At 42.9% G+C, this 18,538-nt stretch overlaps 1 protein-coding gene across 1 annotated transcript in view; it reads left to right on the top strand.

Annotated features, from left to right (window-relative positions):
• col27a1b (collagen, type XXVII, alpha 1b) overlaps positions 1–18,538 on the top strand; it is a 740,056-nt gene that overhangs the window by 37,552 nt on the left and 683,966 nt on the right. The window contains exon 2 of the mRNA XM_070863596.1: positions 6,085–6,155. Coding sequence (XP_070719697.1) covers positions 6,085–6,155 — 71 coding nt within the window. The remainder of the gene's footprint in view (positions 1–6,084; positions 6,156–18,538) is intronic.

The following is an 18,538-nucleotide window of genomic DNA, read 5'->3' as shown; positions in this document are numbered from 1 at the left end:
GGCGACTGTGTTCCAGACCCTGATGAGTTCCTGGTAAAAGACAGGCAGCCCCTGCACGGCGGTCCTGATACCCCCCCAGGCTCACAAACAGAAGCTGCGTGTCATAATTGAGGCTGTATTGCTGGCGGAAGAAATACGTCGCCAGCGCAATGGCTCTACACAACTCTTTTGGGAGGAAACTAAACATTAAATCGTGCCCCCCGATCTGGGGGACACACCAAACATTTTCAAGGCCCTTTTTTTGTGTGTTTTTTTTGTATTTTTGTGGGGTTTTTTGGGTTTTTTTTGTTTGTTTTTTTGGGCACTAAAATCATATTTTTTTTCTCCAAGTGCCCCCTATAATAGGGGAGGTGGACACTAAAAACACCGGCAATTAAAACAAATTAAACTTTAAAACATAAAATCAAATTAAAATTTGGTTGCTGGGGGTGATGATGCACTCCAGTCCCTCCGGCGCCCACCTCTCGCGGAAGGCCGCGAGCGTACCGGTGGACATCGCGTGCTCCATCTCCAAGGACACCCTGGCTCAGATGTAACCGCGGAAGAGAGGCAGGCATGGCTCTACACATACCTGTGATCATTCTCACAGGTGCATACTCACAGCACCATCGATACCATTTTTGATGGTGACGAGTTAAGTTGTTTTCTTTCATCTTTCTTTATACAAAAAGCAACGGTTTAATCCATTTTGTTATCTTCATCTTCAAAAAAAAAGGAAAATTTTCCTCTCCAAGAACATAACATAACAACATTCATAATTTCCAAAATAAAATGTAAAAAGCAAAATCTCGTGATAGTTTCCAGCATTATTTGCAGCTCTCCAGGGCATTCAGCATGACGGATGATCATGATCGTAATCTCTATTGTGTCTCCAAAATGCATGAAATATGTAGCTGCAACTTCTGTCAGGGTTTCTCTCTCCTCTTCTCCCCTGCAACCAATTGGGACCAACTTCAAGACATACTGAAGGAGTAAATCTTCAAGAAATCCCTTTGGACACATCTGGCACACTCCAAAACTGTCAATAACCCATCTTTAGTGCCTCCCTGTGTATTTCCAGCATATTCTGTTTGTATTTCATGTTTCAACACTGGCCACTGAAGAAAAATCTTTTGCCGATGCCGAAACAGGTCTCCCATGACATTGCTCATGGTGAGTTGGAGGATGCGCTGTTTTATAATAACGTTATCAACAAAGTATAATGGGAAAAATATTGCAAACAATAAGTGCCACTGTTACAGGAATTGCACACTATATGAAAGACTTTTAATGTATTACTAGTAGATTTCCTGAAGTAGGTCAGAGGATTTTTTTTATAACAATGGGATGTTAATAGATATGGAGCTAGAAATTCGATTGGTTAGTGGGGTGCGAACGGGGCGCTAAGCACCTCCCACCCAAGCGTTGTGCTGTCAGCACCTGCCATGTACCTCAGTGAAGGTTTAGTGGCGGCGCTGACAGTTTGTGCTGCGCTCGCTAGCGATGCCCACTCGTGACATCATCGTAGCGCCCCGTTTGCAAAATTGACTTTTTCACCTGCTGTAGCACCTGGCGCTGAGACCGGCAGGGGGGGGAAGCAGTCGGCCCAGCGACGATCCCGGGGCGATATCATCCAGAGTGCAAGGGAAGTGCTGAAATGTCACTTTTTCAACTTTTATTTATTTGTTGCAGTGTGGGTGAGGTTTATTGAATTTTTCAACTAGGATGCCGGCATCGTAGCGGCAAAAATTGAGTAGGCCTCCTGCGCTACTGCTCTGTTCACGCCCAAAGAGTAGTGTGGAACGCTTCACTTAGCACTCCACTCTCCTCTTGGGGCGATGCAACTAAACATCGCACTTTGAGGCGGTAGACATTGCCTGACGCTAATGGTAGCGTCCCAGCACCATCACTGCCTCAAAGGGGCGGTACCAAATTTGTAGCCCATGATGCCAAAAATGTAATTGGTGAAGTGCTACTGGAATTAAGTTTGACAAATATAGGAAGTGTGTACTATACACAAGACTTTTAATATATTATAGATGTATTGATATAGGAACATAGCCTAATGACTATGTCTTATTCTGTGAGTAAGCTTATAGTGGATAGGCGAGTGACTCCTTGGTTCTTTATTGGTCCACTTCATAGTTCAATATTTCTACCATCCCATTAGTGAAGCCTTGATCTACTTTAGCTCAGTAATAGTATTTACGATTGAGTCAGAAGATTATGGTGATTCTAACTGCACTTCAGAGATTTGGGTATATAATCAAGTTTGATACTTTAGTGCAGCAGGGAGGGATGATAAATTGAGGTCCCGACTGCCTGTTCAGCTGAATGTAAAAGATCCGTGGAACTTCCTTGCCAACATTTGTCCTTCTACCAAGGCCACTAAAACAGATCATCTAGTCATTTATCTCATTGCTGCTTGTGGGAAGCTTGCTGTGTGCAAATTGGCTGCTCTGTTTCCCTAAAATTACAACAGTGACTGAAATTCAAAAGTACTTCATTGCTTGGGGACATTCTGAGGAAATCAAGGCACTATATAAATGCAAGTTCTTACTTTTTTTCTCTCTCCTTTCAACTTCTGGTTGATGCCTGTTCTATAAGAGACGTGGGTGAGCTCATCTACCCCTCCAGGCCTGCATCAAGTAGGTCACTGATGCCCTCTTTGCCAAGGCCAATGACTATTACATTCCCCACAGATGCCAGCAGTCTGCAGAAAAGGCTGTTAGCTTTGCTGCCAAAGCAGGATTTACACAATCAACTCTCTACAGAATAATGTCTACACATACATTCCTGTAGCTTTGCAATGACAAATATTGTGAAGTAAAATTAAATGAATGCAATGAGTTCCTTAGTTGCTGCATAATAGTGTAAACAAAAATATTATAATTTTGTTGTATTTCTGATATTGATGCTCAAATATAATTGCAGCCCTCAAACATTTATATATGTAATCTCCATAATATCAACCTGTAAAGTGTTAGACCCAGCATTAATTATGCTTACTGTATAGAATTTCTATTTGCTTAAATTGGACTACAATATGAGTTAGACCGAATATGTAAGCCGGTAAAATATAAGAACATAAGAACATAAGAAATAGGAGCAGGAGTAGGCCATATGGCCCCTCGAGCCTGCTCCGCCATTTAATACAATCATGGCTGATCCGATCATGGACTCAGGTCCACTTCCCTGCCCACTCCCCATAACCCCTTATTCTCTTATCGGTTAAGAAATTGTCTATCTCTGTTTTCCACAGCAGTCTGAGGCAGCGAATTCCACAGATTTACAACCCTCTGAGAGAAGAAATTCCTCCTCATCTCAGTTTTAAATGGGCGGCCCCTTATTCTAAGATTATGCCCCATAGTTCTAGTCTCTCCTATCAGTGGAAACATCCTCTCTGCATCCACCTTGTCAAGCCCCCTCATAATCTTGTACATTTCAATAATCACCTCTCATTCTTCTGAATTCCAATGAGTAGAGGTCCAACCTCCTCAACCTTTCCTTATAAGTCAACCCTTTCATCTCCGGAATCAACTTAGTGAACGTTCTCTGAACTGCCACCAAAGCAAGTATATCCTATCGTAAATATGGAAATCAAAACTGCATGCAGTATTCCAGGTGTGGCCTCACCAATACCCTGTATCTACTCTGAACTCCTTCACGGCAAATGTGCCAAAGGTGGGCAGCGGAAACATTACAAGGACACCCTCAAAGCCTCCCTGATAAAGTGCAACATCCCCACTGATACCTGGAAGTCTTGGCCAAAGACCACCCTAAGTGAAGGAAGTGCATCCGGGAGGGCGCTGAGCTCCTCAACTCTCATCGCTGAGAGCATGCAGAAATCAAGTGCAGGCAACAGAAAGAGCGTGCGGCAAATCAGTCCCACCCACCCCTTCCCTATTTGTCCCACCTGTGACAGAGACTGTGGTTCTTGTATTGGACTGTACAGCCACCTAAGAACTCATGTTAAGAGTGGAAGCAAGTCTTCCTCAATTCCGAGAGACTGCCTATGATGATGATGATGATGACCCTGTATAACTGTAGTAAGGCTTCCCTGCTTTTATACTCCATCCCCTTTGTAATAAAGGCCAACATTCCTTTGGCCTTCCTGATCACTTGCTGTACCTGCAAACTAACCTTTTGTTTCATGCACAAGTACCTCCAGGTCCCGCTGTACTGCAGCACTTTGCAATCTTTCCCCATTTAAATAATAACTTGCTCTTTGATTTTTTTCTGCCAAAGTGCATGAACTCACACGTTCCAACATCATACTCCATCTGCCAAATTTTTGCCCACTCACTTAGCCTGTCTATATCCTTTTGTAGATTTTTTGTGTCCTCCTCACACATTGCTTTTCCTCCCATCTTTGTATCGGCAGCAAACTTGGCTACGTTACATTCGGTCCCTTCTTCCAAGTCGTTAATATAGATTGTAAATAAAACATGGAAGATGAAACTTAATATGAACAACTATAAGTATTGCACATAGGAAGAAAATATGGGTGAAATATAGGTACTTTGTAAATGGTGTTGAAAAAGCAAAGAATTAAGTTGAAAGTGACCTCGGGGTTTTAGTCGACTCAATGTTCAATAATTGTGGAGCAGTAAATTTTTAAAAATTCATTCATGGGATGTGGGTGTCGCTGGAAAGGTCAGCATTTATTGCCAATCCCTAGTTGTCCTTGAGAAGTTGAATACAACTGAGGGGCTTGCTAGGCCATTTCAGAGGGCGGTTAAGAATCAATCATATTGCTGTGGGTCTCAAGTCGCATACAGGCCAGACTGGGTAAGGACAGCAGATTTCCTTCCCTATAAGGACATTAGCGAACGAGATGGGTTATTATGACAATCTAGTAGTTTCTTGGTCACCATTACTGATAGTAGCTTTTTATTCCAGATTTATTTAACTAATTGAATTTAAATTCCCCAGCTGCCGTGGTGAGATTTGACCTCTTGTCTCCAAATTATTAGTCCAAGCCTCTGGATTACTAGTCCAGTAACATAACCACTACGCTACCCTACCTTTTAATCAACACTAGCAAGAAACATTTTACGCACGTTACTTCAAAATTATACAATTCGAATGATTGAATAAATAATTTCTTCAGTGGTAGAAAAGCCTCCTGCGGGGCGCAGAAAGAACTTTGATTTGATAGGAATAGTCTACAACCATGAGAACGGTGTACAAGTCAGAGGAAGTCATGCTGTCTGCGCTCCTCTAATTCTGCCCTCTTGAGCATTCCTGATTATAGCCGCTCAACCATCGGTGGCTGTGCCTTCTGTTGTCTAGGCACCAAGCTCTGGAACTCCCTGCCTAAACCTCCCCACCTCTCTACCTCTTTTTCCTCCTTCAAAACACTCCTTAAAACCCACCTCTTTGACCAAGCTTTTGGTCACCTGTTGTCATTTCTCCTTGTGCGGCTCGATGTCAAATTTTTTATCTCATAATGCTCCTGTGAAGAGCCTTGGGACGTTTCACTATGTTAAAGGCGCTATATAAATACAAGTTATTGTTCTGGTCACACCTTGAATGTCACACATAATTCTGGTCACCAAGATACAAGGGAGATATTTAATCCTTGAAGACAGCTCAGGGAAAATTCAAAAGACTGATCCTTAACATCATAGAACCGAGTTATGAGGAAAGACTGGAGAAACTTGGGTTTTTCATCTTTGAGAAGAGACCAACTGAGAGGTGACCTCAAAGAAACGTATCTGACAGTAAATGGTCTACAACAGGTAGATGCGGAACACTGCTTCAAACTAAGTCATGACAGTAGGTTCAAATGAACAAAAGATAACTCGGGACTGATATCATGAAGGATGACTAACACATGGAATGAACATCTGTGTTAGTGGTGGCAAAAGCTCTGGAATCATTTAAGAATATTTGGGAATCTAAAGAAGGTTTTTTTGTCCTGTTTGGATGAGCTAAAAAGCCTTCCTCAGTTGTATCTATCTTGTCACCTTGTTCGGGGTAAAAGTATTGCAATGGTAGAATACAACAAGGTTAATAACAATATTACATCGACACGTTGTCAATAGATATACACAGTGTATTTTTCATCAAAATTCTAACCTGTTTTTATTACTTCCCTAGGAGAGCCCTAATCCTTTGTGCTGTATTGTATTGTACTTGTTACCTGGGACTTGCACAAGTACTGCCTGAAGGTAAGATGCATTTCATTAGTAACTGTTTATCAATGAAACAATGTAGGCAAGTCAATAAAACGTAATTTCTAATCATTTTGGTAGCTGTGCAGAGTATTAGAGAATCTTATTCACTGAAATTTAGACCTGCATAATAAATTTGCTAAAACAATTTTGTATGTGACTGAGAAGGCTTCCATTAATACAAGCATTGGCCATAATAAATAAAACGAGATTAGTAATAATAATGTCTCAGTGAGGAGATGCGTTCTCCAAATGCCACCAATGCTGGCCGTACCAGTCACGCAACTGTTGGCGAAATCGCGGTCAATATGTGGATGAAATATGGGTCAAGCGTGTGCAGTAGATCCTTACCTCACCTGAAGTCACAGAATCTACCAGGTCGTATCATCAGCAACAGTTTTCAATCAAAAAATATTTGCAACATAAATTATTAACTAAAGAAAGAGAGGTAGCTATTACAAGGCTATAAGTCATTACAAAAGTTTGAGGGAGAACTTCGGTTGTTTAGCATCATCATTAGCGCCAGAGAGGGACGTTAAGGGGCCGTTAAACCCCTACCACCCAAACGGCATGCTGTCCGCACCTGTGGCGAACGTCAGTGAAGGTTTAGTGGTGGCGCTGACAGTTAGCGCTGTGCTTATTAGCACCGCCCACTCAGTGACATCACCAAGTGTGCAACGCCCCCATAGCCCCCCGTTTGCAAAATTGACTCTCTTGCCTGTGGTAGTGCCTGGCGCTGAGATCGGCAGGGGATCTGAGATCTCTGCACTCCTCCAATTCTGGCCTCCTGAGAATCCCCAATTTAAATTACTCCACCATTGGTGGCTATGCTATCAGACGTCAAGGCCCTAAGCCCTTGGCATCTGAATTCCCTCTCTAAACCTCTTCGCCTCTCTACCTCTCTTTCCTTCTTTAAGATGCTCCTTAAAACCTCATCATCTACTATCTCCTCATGTGGCTTGGTGTCAAATTTTGATAACACTCTTGTGAAGCGCCTTGGGACATTTTACTACATTAAAGGCACTATATAAATAAAGTTTGTTGTTGTTGTTGCTTAGGTCTATTAATAATTGTAAGACAATCATTTTCGCACTAAGACTGCAGCCAATGATAGTCCAAACAATGGGGTGTGAGTGATAGATCAGAGGTGTAAAATTACAGCTCACCTTCACAAAAGGCCAGAGTCAGATGAACGGACACTTCTAGGAGGTTGTACAGCTGGAAGAAGTTATAAGGCTAGTGAGAGGCGGGGCCATGAAGGAATTTAAACACGAGGATGAAAATGTTAAATTTGAGGCATTAGGGGACAGGCAGCCAAAAAAAGATAGGTGAATACTATTTAGTGCAGGGCAGCATTTGGGCAGCAAACTGTCCGATGAGTTGAAATGTATGGATGGAGGAGAATGGGAGGCCATCAGGGACAACTTTGGAATAGTTGAGTCTGGAGATGACAAAGGCATGGACGAGGGTTTCAGCAGCAGATGGGCTGAAACGAAGCAGAGGCGGGCGATGTTAGAGGTGGAAGTAGGCGGTCTTTGTACTCAAGAGTATATCAGCTTAGGGTTCATTCGGCCTCTGAGGTCATGAATTGCATGGTTCAGCATGAGATAATGGCCAGGTAGAGGGATGGAATCGGTGGTTTGTATGGGAGTTTGTGGTGAAGGTGGAGGAAGATGGCTTCAGTACTCGCATTGTTTAACTGGAGGAAATTGTGGCTCATCCATGATACTGGGCAAGCAGTCTGATGGCTCAGTGGCGGGGTCAAGAGACATGGTGGCGAGGTAGAACTGGGTGTCATCAGCAAACATATGTAAGCCTATATCGTGTCTGTGAGTGATGATACTACAGGGCAACATGTTGATGAGGAAAAGGTGGAGGGCCAAGGATAATTCACTGGGGGACAACAGAGGTAACACTGTGCGGGTTGGAAGAGAAGCCATGTCTTTGATCAGTTGGGTAAGAGTGGAAGCACCTTTACGATTGTTGAGATTAGAAATTCAGTATGGTGAATTACAGGGATCAAAATTCTATTATATCACTCCCTGAGCCAGTGCACTGCCTGATACAAAATGCCATTTATTACGTGGAGCTATACAGTATTTGGTACATGTTACTGATTGCCTTGAAATATTACTGGCTGTATTCATGATTGCGAAGTCTTATTTACCCATAAATGCCAACTGTTGTGTTTTCTAAGGACAATCAGTGTTTTTGAAAGGGTGTTTGCCTTCTGACCCAGTAATCCATGGCATTCAAATTTATTGCACCGTGGTTATTTGTTCCTGGGGCAGCATTTATTGCTCATCCCTAGTTTCCTTGAGAACATAAGAACAGAAGGATTAGGAGCAGAAAAAAATCAAAGAGCAAGTTATTATTTAAATGGAGAAAGATTGCAAGGTGTTACGGGACCTAGGGGTCCTTGTGCATGAAACACAAAAGATTAGTATGCAGGTACAGCAAGTGATCAGGAAGGCAAATGGAATCTTGGCCTTTATTGCAAAGGGGATGGAGTATAAAAGCAGGGAAGTCTTGCTACAGCTATACAGGGTACTGGCGAGGTCACACCTGGAATACTGCATGCAGTTTTGGTTTTCATATTTACAAAAAGATATACTTGCTTTGGAGGCAGTTCAGAGAAGATTCACTAGATTGATTCCGGAGAATATACCCAACGACTGAGCCTTCCCAGCCCTTTGGGGTAAAGAATTCATAAGATTCACCACCCGCTGACTGAAGAAATTTCTCCTCATCCCACTCTTAAATGGCCGACCCCTTATCCTGAGGCTGTGACCCCTGATTCTAGAATACAAGCCAGAGGAAACATCCTCCCTGCATCCACCCTGTCAAACCCTGTAAGAATTATGTTGATGTTGGTGGACCTTTTCCTTCAACCGGACAGTCTTTTTGCTGATGGTACTCCCACAATAGTGTTCAGTAGTGAACCCCAGAATATTAACCCGCTAACAATGAAGCAATGGCAATATATGCCCAAGTCGGAATGTGTATGACTTGGAGAGTGATAGTATTCCCATGACATTGCTACTCTTGTGTGTCTCAGTGGTAGAAGTAGGGGGGGAAGTGCTGGTTCCTCTGGTTTTGTGCTATGGTGAACTCTGTAATCCAAGAGGGTAATTTTAACAAATTTAGACTACTGGCGGCCTTGCTTATCAGGAAATCATGAGTAACAATTTGCAATTTCCCTGCTGGCAGTGCAAATCTCAGCCCTTAAATATGGTGTGACCAGTACAATGTACAGACCAAAACTTGTGTTGTATTATTCTAGCTCTATATCGAACATTCTCCTTGATTTTCTAATTGCTTCACAACATTGTCCAGAGATTGAAAGTTATGAGTCAGCTATCACTTTCAGTTGCTTTTGTGAGCAATTTAATTTCATGAATGTGATACGATTAACATTTTTTGATCAATGTGAAACATTTAACATTTATGACATTCTGGACTGTGAAATATTTGATTTATGTGCATTGTTAGTAATATTTCACTTACATGTATGATTAAACTTCATTTTTCATCTGCCATGTCCAATTGCAACACACATCTTTCCACAAATCTTTTACTATTGTTCCCATAACTCAAATATAACTGACTGTACATGTAGTTGTGAAATATAGACGGCTAAAATGTGCTATTTTCAGTCAGTTTTGCTGGCAATCGCAGGCTTGCGTGAAAATAGCACAGGACTAGTTTGACCTTTGTTAAAATAGTTGCTCAGGGAATAGGTTGGCAATAGAAAGAACTGTAAGGCATCCATTATATATAGGCTATAAAAACAAAAGTCTGCAGACACAAGTATCACGCCAGCATACAAACCAGCATCAATTATGGGATCATATGTTCCTTTTTTTTCATTTGCTTTTATTGTCGGTAATGTTTGCAATTTGCAACCAAATTACTTCAATATAAGTGACCCTTAAGCAAAAATTTCCATTCAAGGTCAGAAGAGAAAGGAGGGAACAGAAGACCCCCCAAAAAGCACAGATTTATGGCTGCAAATTACTAACTCAAACGCGACAGACGGATGCTGTTGGGTTATGGAATCTGATGATGAATTTACTTCTTAGTTTGGACATGTTCTTTGTATCAGAGATTGATCTTTTATACTGAAGCCACTCCGCTAATCTATATGTTCCATTATGCCCTGTACCTTAACCATTGTGGTGGTGGCATCTGTTGCCTTGGCCCTAAGCTCTAGAATTCCCTGCCTAAACTGTTCCGCCTCGCTACCTCTGTCTCCTGATTTAAGACGCTCCTTAAAACCTACCTCTTTGAGCAAGATTTTCTAATTTCTCCTTATGCAGCTCGGTGTCAAATTATTTTGTCTTATAATACTCCTGTGAAGCGCCTTGGGACATTTTACTATGTTAAAGGCGCTATATAAATACACATTGTTGGCATGGCTGCCATTGTCAGGTCCCACCAGGGATTCTTCCCCTACTTCTCTGGCATCTTTTCCTCCTTTGAGCATATCACCCTGTTCCACTCCTCCCAGCTCGCCATTAAAGTCCTTGTCATCCACTGCCCTGCCATGCCCCACTGTGATTTCTTTAGGGAGGTCCCTTTTCCATTTTTTCCTCCCTTTGGTCCAAGTGGTTTCTCATGCTTGGTGACTTCAGCCTTCACTTCGACACCCATAGCTCTTTATCTGACTTCCTTGGTTTCCTGCCTCATTCAGCCGCACCATATATATAAACTCCTTTATTCCTACCCTCAACATCCTCTGGATCTCATTGACCACATCGCCATCAACCTGTGTCCTGGAAAAATTCCCCACCCCACCTCCCTCCCCAAGGCGTTCTGATTCCAAACTCCACTTCATCTGCCATGAGATAATTTCTGTTGTCAAGCTACTCAACAAGCTTAAATAAAGGGGATTACAAAGGTATAAGGGCAGAGTTAGCTAAAGTGGACTGGGAAAATAGATTAAAGTATGGGACGATTGATGAGCATTGGCAGACATTTAAGGAGATATTTCATAACTCACAACAAAAATATATCCAAATGAGAAGGAAAGACTGTAAGAGAAGGGATAACCATCCGTGGCTAACTAAGGAAATAAGGGATGGTATCAAATTGAAAACAAAGGCATATAATGTGGCTAAGACTAGTGGGAGGCCAGAGGATTGGGAAACTTTTAAAAGCCAGCAAAGAACGATGAAAAAGAGAGGGAAGACAGATTATGAAAATGAACTAGTATGGAATATAAAAACAGATAGTATGAGTTTCTACAGGTACATAAAAAGGAAAAGAGTGGCTAAAGTAAATGTTGGTCCCCTAGAGGATGAGACTGGGGAATTAATAATGGAGAACAGGAAAATGGCTGAGACGTTGAACAAATATTTTGTATCAGTCTTCACGGTAGAAGACACTTAAAAACATCCCAATGGTGGATAATCAAAGGGCTATAGGGAGAGAGGAACTAAATACAATCACTGTTACTAATGAAGTAGTACTCGGTAAAATAATGGGACTAAAGGTGGACAAGTCCCCTGGACCAGACGGCCTACATCCTAGGGTCTTAAAAAAAGTAGCTGCAGAGATAGTGGATGCATGGGTTGTAATCTAACAAAGTTCCCTGGATTCTGGGGCTGTCCCAGTGGATTGGAAAACCGTAAATGTACCACCCCTATTTAAAAAAGGAGGCAGACAAAAACCAGGAAACTATAGACCAGTTAGCCTAACATCTGTCGTTATGAAATTGCTGGAGTCCATTATTTAGGAAGCAATAGCAGGACATTTGGAAAAGCATAATTCAATCAAGCAGAGTCAGCATGGTTTTATGAAAGGGAAATCATGTTTGACAAATTTTCTGGAGTTCTTTGAGCAGGGTGGATAAGGGGGAACCAGTGGATGTGGTGTATTTTGATTTCCAGAAGGCATTCGATAAGGTGCCACATAAAAGGTTACTGCACAAGATAAAAATTCACGGGGTTGTGGGTAATATATTAGCATGGATAGAGGATTGGCTAACTAACAGAAAACAGAGAGTTGGAGTAAATGGGTCATTTTCTAGTTGACAAACAGTGACTAGTGGGGTGCCGTAGGGATCGGTGCTGGGTCCTCAACTATTTACAGTCTATATTAATGACTTGGATGAAGGGACCGAGTGTAATGTAGCCAAGTTTGCTGACAAAGATGGGTAGGAGAGCAAATTGTGAGGAGGACACAAAAATTCTGCAAAGGGATAGAGACAGGCTAAGTTAGTGGGCAAAAATTTGGTGGTGTATAATGTGGGAAAATGAGAGGTTATCCACTTTGGCAGAAAAAAATAGAAAAGCAAATTATAATTTAAATGGAGAACAATTGCAAAGTGCTGCAGTACAGAGGGACCTTGGGGTCCTTGTGCATGAAACATAAAAAGTTAGTATGCAGATACAGCAAGTAATAAGGAAGGGAAATGGAATGTTGGCCTTTATTGCAAGGGGGATAGAGTATAAAAGCAGATAAGTCCTGTTACAACTGTATCGGGTATTGGTGAGGCCACACCTGGAGTACTGCGTACAGTTTTGGTCTCTGTATTTAAGGAAGGATATACTTGCATTGGAGGCTGTTCAGAGAAGGTTCACTAGGTTGATTCCGGAGATGAGGGGGTTGACTTATGAAGATAGGTTTAGTAGGTTGGGCTATACTCATTGGAGTTCAGAAGAATGAGAGGTGACCTTATCGAAACATATGATAATGAGGAGGCTTGACAAAGTGGATGCAGAGAGGATATTTCCATTCATAGAGGAAACTAGAACCAGGGGACATAGTTTCAGAATAAGGGGCCACCTATTTAAAACTGAGATGAGGAGGAATTTCTTCTACCAGAGGGTTGTAAATCTATGGAATTCTTTGCCCCACAGAGCTGTGGACTGGGTCATTGAATATATTTAAGGTGGAGATGGACAGATTTTTGAGTGATAAGGGAATAAAGGTTTGGGGGAGTGGGCAGGGAAGTGGAACTGAGTCCATGACCAGATTAGTCATGATCTTATTGAATGGCGGAGCAGGCTCGAGAGGCCAGGTGGCCTACTCCTGCTCCTATTTCTTACGTTCTTATGTTCCCAACAGCTCCCTTGTTTCTACTTTTGATTTCCTGTTCTGCCTAAATCAAATAGCTATTGTTAACATCAAACAAATACCCTGTGGGGAATTTTAACCCCCTCACTCTCACTGTTGTCATGGTATTCTCCTCACCGCTGCAACTTCATGTCCAAAGGCCACAAACTTGAATACACCCAATGCACAACCGGTCTGGTCATCCATTGCCAGAACTGGTTTCACCATGTTAAGCAAGCCTGCGTCTCGCTCACTCTTTCTCTATCTCCACAGCAAGCTCCCTCTGCTACTGCTCCAAGTTCATTCTTGAGGGCATGGATAACCCAGACTCCAGTTCTCAATAACCAACTTCCATCTTCGTTTCCTACCCATTTTCTCAATCCCACTATCAGAGCTTCTGAACTTTTGCATCGTGAAAGATAATGTCTATCTGTTGGGCTGCCTTCGCTGTCACCACTTTCTCCTCCTCCTCCCTTGCTCTCATCAGCGCTATCAGCGGACAAATGCTTATTGATTTCAGATAACATTCTGTTACTGGAAGCACTTCTTAAAGTAAATAGAAAGGAAGACTTGGATTTATATAGCATCTTTCACAACTACCAGACATCTCAAAGAGCTGTACAGCCAATGAAGTACTTTTGGAGTGTAGTCACTGTTGTAATGTAGGAAACACAGCAGACAATTTGCACACAGCAAGCTCCCACAAACAGCAATGTGATAATCTTTTTTTTTTGTTATGTTGATTGAGGGATAAATATTGGCCAGGACACCAGGGATAAGTCCCCTGTTCTTCTTCGAAATAGTGCCATGGGATCTTTTTACATCCACTTGAGAGAGCAGACGGGACCTCAGTTTAACATCTCATCTGAAAGACGGCACCTTCGACAGTGCAGTACTCCCTCAGTACTGCAGTGTCAGCCTAGATTTTTTTTGTGCTCAAGCCCCTGGCGTGCGACTTGAACCCACAACCTTCTGATGTAGAGGCGAGTGTGCTACCTACTGTGCTACAGTTGACACTGGTTTAATTCCTTCATTCAAATTACAAAGAAATCCCATAGAAATGCACTGTTTTTGCTAATATCACAAATAGTAATTTCCAGGTTTATATACAGTTATATATAAGGTTATCCTGAAAAATTTTAATATTATTGTGAATTTTCTGGAGAGTATGCAAGTTATTGGATGAGCCTCTGAAGCCCAAAATAAAAGCTTCATACTGCATCAGCCCTGAGCACTCATTTTCTGTTACTTGTTTCTTTGAACCTCTTTAATTGAACCCTGGAAAGAAAACATCAAAATTAGTGCTTTTGGGATAGGTTAAATAATAAATTGGTAAGCTTCCTTTTATACAGTTATGGGGGAGAAATTCGCGTAATTTGTGTCTCCTGTTAGTGCCCCCTGCTCCCAGGACGATGCACCGCTACCGTCCCAGAAAAGAAGTGGAGCACTTAATTTAGCGCATCTCTTCCTTTCGGGGGCGGTAACCCTAATTTCTCATGAGACTTCTGCGCCTGGTGCAAAGTCTCTCGCCTCGCGAGTGGTAGCGCCATGGGGCGGTACCAAATATTTACCGATCGTTTCAGCTGCTTCAAACTTTTTAATCGCATATATTCCTTAAACAAGATTTACTTCATCCGGTGTTTGCTGACACAGGCCCCGATATTTACTGGGGGACAGGGGGGTGGTGGTGCGGGGGGTGGGGGGAGTGTTGTAAATGGCTGTCTTGCTCTTTTCGCTTCATTGCTTTAAACGTCAAATTACACCCACTCAGTTGTAGTAAAGGCCGGATCGGGTCTTTTATTTAGACATTCAGACATTCAGACATTCACAAGCCAACTCTCTGCTTGCAAAGGCAGGTCTCCAAGAAGTTACACACCTTTTGAGATTCCAGTGTCTACAGTCCATAAGTGTGTGTGACAAAAGCCAGTTCCATCATTTATACCTAAAAAGCCTTTGAACTCTTATTTCTTTGCATTTAGACAATCATGGCTAACTGTTTTCTGAATTGTTTAACATATAGATGTCATCAAATCTTAACATCGTTTAGTAACACGGTACTCAAATACTTACATGTCATGAATTACTATTATTCACGTCGTAACAAGGTACTCAAATACTTAACTTCATTTAGTAAACATCGCTTAACATACAGATGATGCTATCAACTCATTTCAATGGTGAAAAGGCACCATATCGTCTCACAGCCTCTTTCGATCCAAACTTCCAATCTTCCTGTTTTTAACCCTTTCGATATTTCCAGACTGCAGCTGAAGCAAAGCGTTCAGAAATGCAGGCTTGCGCTCCCACAGGGAGCACGGTTGTGGAATGGGCAACCGAGAAATCCCAGGAGGGTGGAGGTCTTGCCGAATGTAACTATCATTTTTTCTACTGTGTTTCCTGCCCAGCGGCTGGTCAGATTGACAGGTGGCCCGGCTGCCGGACGGGAGAGCCTGCTGTGGAAGGGTCACAGCCGGGGATCATTGGGGCCGGTCCCCGGAAACCGGGAAAGATCAGATGTTGGTGGAGTGGGGGTGGTGGACCAGCAATTGGGAGGGAGGGAGGACCAGGAGAGATGGCGAGGCAGAAGATCGGGGGTTTGGGGTAGGGGGGGGGGGGGGCGATTGCGGCAGAGGATTTGATTGCAGGGCGAGCCCTGTCCCACATCTTCATAGGCAGTCCCTCGAATCGAGGATGACTTGCTTCCATGTCAAAAAGTTCACAGGTGTTTCAATGAAGGACCTAAAATGCCAGGTCTAAACTAAATCTTCAAGGGTGGAAGATGCCTGTGCTTGGATTTTTTAACACGTGGTGACCGTTGCACACCAGCCACCACACGGGCTTGACCGAGCTAGGTGTTGGCCCAGTAGCAAGGATTAACCAGGATGACTGGAGACCTGCTCCAGTGAGCAGCAGCCTCCTGATCTGTCCCACAAACTGTGCTATAAAAAGCATTTACCCGCTTGATCCATTTTGTTGCTGGGTTCCCCGAGCTCTGGGAAACTTGGCCGGCCAATGTCAGATTTAAATGATGCTACTGACTGTACCGTGGGAGCCTGATTTAAATATAATGAGGTGTCTCGCCTTTCGAGCATGACATAGACATGCCAGGCAACCCGCCAGCATAAAAATGGCGGCATACATGGCCGTTTGAGGTCATGTTACGCGATATTTTATTTTTGACCCTCCCCTCAACCCTTTCCCGCCCGACTTTGGGGGGTGAGGCATATTACAATTTCCCCAAGGTGTTTGATTAATGTTAAAAATAGTGTCAGCCGTGGCTCAGTGGGTAGCACTCTCACCGCTGAGTCAGAAGGTTGTGGGTTCAAGTTCCACTCCAGGGACTTGAGCACAAAAAATCTAGGCTGACACTCCAGTGCAGTGCTGAGGGAGTGCTGCACTGTCGGAGGTGCTGTCTTTTGGATGAGACGTGAAACCGAGGCACCATCTGCTGTCTCAGGTGGATGTAAAAGATCCCATGGCACTATTTCGAAGAAAAACAGGGGAATTATCCCCGATGTCCTGGCCAATATTTGTCCCTCAATCAACATCACTTAAAAACAGATCATCTTGTCATGATCACATTGCTGTTTGTGGGAGCTTGCTGTGCACAAATTAGTTGTCGTGTTTCCTACATTACAACAGTGACTACCCTCCAAAAGTACTTAATTAGCTGTAAAACGCTTTGTGATGTCCGGTGGTCATGAAAGACTCTATATAAATACAAGTCATTCTATCTTTCTGAAAATAGCAACTCGAGTGTTTTAATTTGTCATGATGATGATGTCAGCACACTGAGGATACGTAGTGTGATAGCTTGGTACAGTGAAATGCATTGACCTCAGTACCATGGACAGCAAAGAGAATCGTCAAAGAGGAATTGTCTGCAGTAAACAGCATAGCTCATTGACACTGAAGTTCAAGTTCCTATATTAACACAGGACCAGTAAAGGCAACTATGTTAAAGTAGTAACTGTCTGTTGTAGCTTATTAATAATGAAGTTAGTATGAATACATTAACCCATCCAGGGTACAGCGTAACCATCCTCGGCACCTCCATGGCCTCGCTGAATATCTGTAACCTCCTCAGCTCTACAACCTTCCGAGATCTCTGCGCTTCTCCAATGCTGGCCTCTTGCACCTCCTCGATTTCCTTTGCTTCACCATTGGCGGCCGAGCCTTCAGCTGCCTAGGCTCTAAGCTCTGGAATTCCTTGTCTAAACCTCTACGTATCGCTCTCCTCCTTTAAGATGATCCTTAAAACCTCCATCAGTGACCAAGCCACCTGTCGTAATATCTCTTTATCTGGCTCGGTATCAAGTTTTGTTTGATAATCGTTCTTGTGAAGCGCCTTGGGATGGTTTACTGCATTAAAGACCTTATATAAAGGGCAGTTGTTGTTGCTGCAGTTGCACACTTTGGCGCTGTGCAGCATCTTTATCCCTGCATGACGTACCCCTATCCCTTTGCCTTTCAATGCTGCATAACACAAGCTCATCTTCAATTTTTTGTGCTTGACAATGTCTACTTATAGCTTTACTTTTGCAAGATCCACATAAGTGGCAGTTGAATTACTGGACATTGTTTATTTTCTCAAAGAAAAATTAGAAAACTAGACTTGTTTCAAAAGAACATAAGAAATAGGAGCAGGAGTAGGCTATACGGCCTCTCGAGCCTGCTCCGCCATTCAATAAGATCATGGCTGATCTGATCTTGGTCTCAACTCCACTTTTCTGCCTGGTCCCTATAACCCTTGACTCCCCTATAGTTCAAAGATCTATCTATCTTGCCTTTGAATATACTCTATGATTCTTTAAGAAATCAACAGAATCAGTTTGGGACTTTTTAACTACATTAAAGGCGCTATCTAAATGTAAGTTGTTGTTATTGCCCTGATACAAAATTTGACACCAAGCCACGATATTGGAACAGGTGACCAAAAGCTTGGACAAAGAGGTAGGTTTTAAGGAGCATTTTAAAGGAGTAGAGAGAGTTAAGAGACGCAGAGAGGTTTAGGGAGGGAATTCCAGAGTTCAGGGCCTCGGCTGCCAGTGGTGGAGCGATTATAATCAGGGATGCACAAGAGGCTAATATTGGAGGAACGCGAGATCTCGGAGGGTTGTAGGGCTGGAGGAGGCTACAGAGATGGGGGGTGGGAGGGGGGTGGTGGGGGGGGGAGGTGAGGCCACGGAGGGATTTGAAAACTAGGAGGATAATTTTAAAATTGAGGCCTTATCCGACGGGAGCCAATGCAGGTCAGCAAGCACCGGGACAGATGGGTGAATGGGACTTTGTGCGAGTTAGGTGCAAAGCAAAGTAATGCC

Source organism: Pristiophorus japonicus, chromosome 20, assembly GCF_044704955.1.
Source record: "Pristiophorus japonicus isolate sPriJap1 chromosome 20, sPriJap1.hap1, whole genome shotgun sequence".
In the NCBI taxonomy this organism is placed as follows: domain Eukaryota; kingdom Metazoa; phylum Chordata; class Chondrichthyes; family Pristiophoridae; genus Pristiophorus; species Pristiophorus japonicus.
Note: the sequence above shows the minus strand (reverse complement) of the source record. Positions and strands in the feature narration are given on the sequence as shown.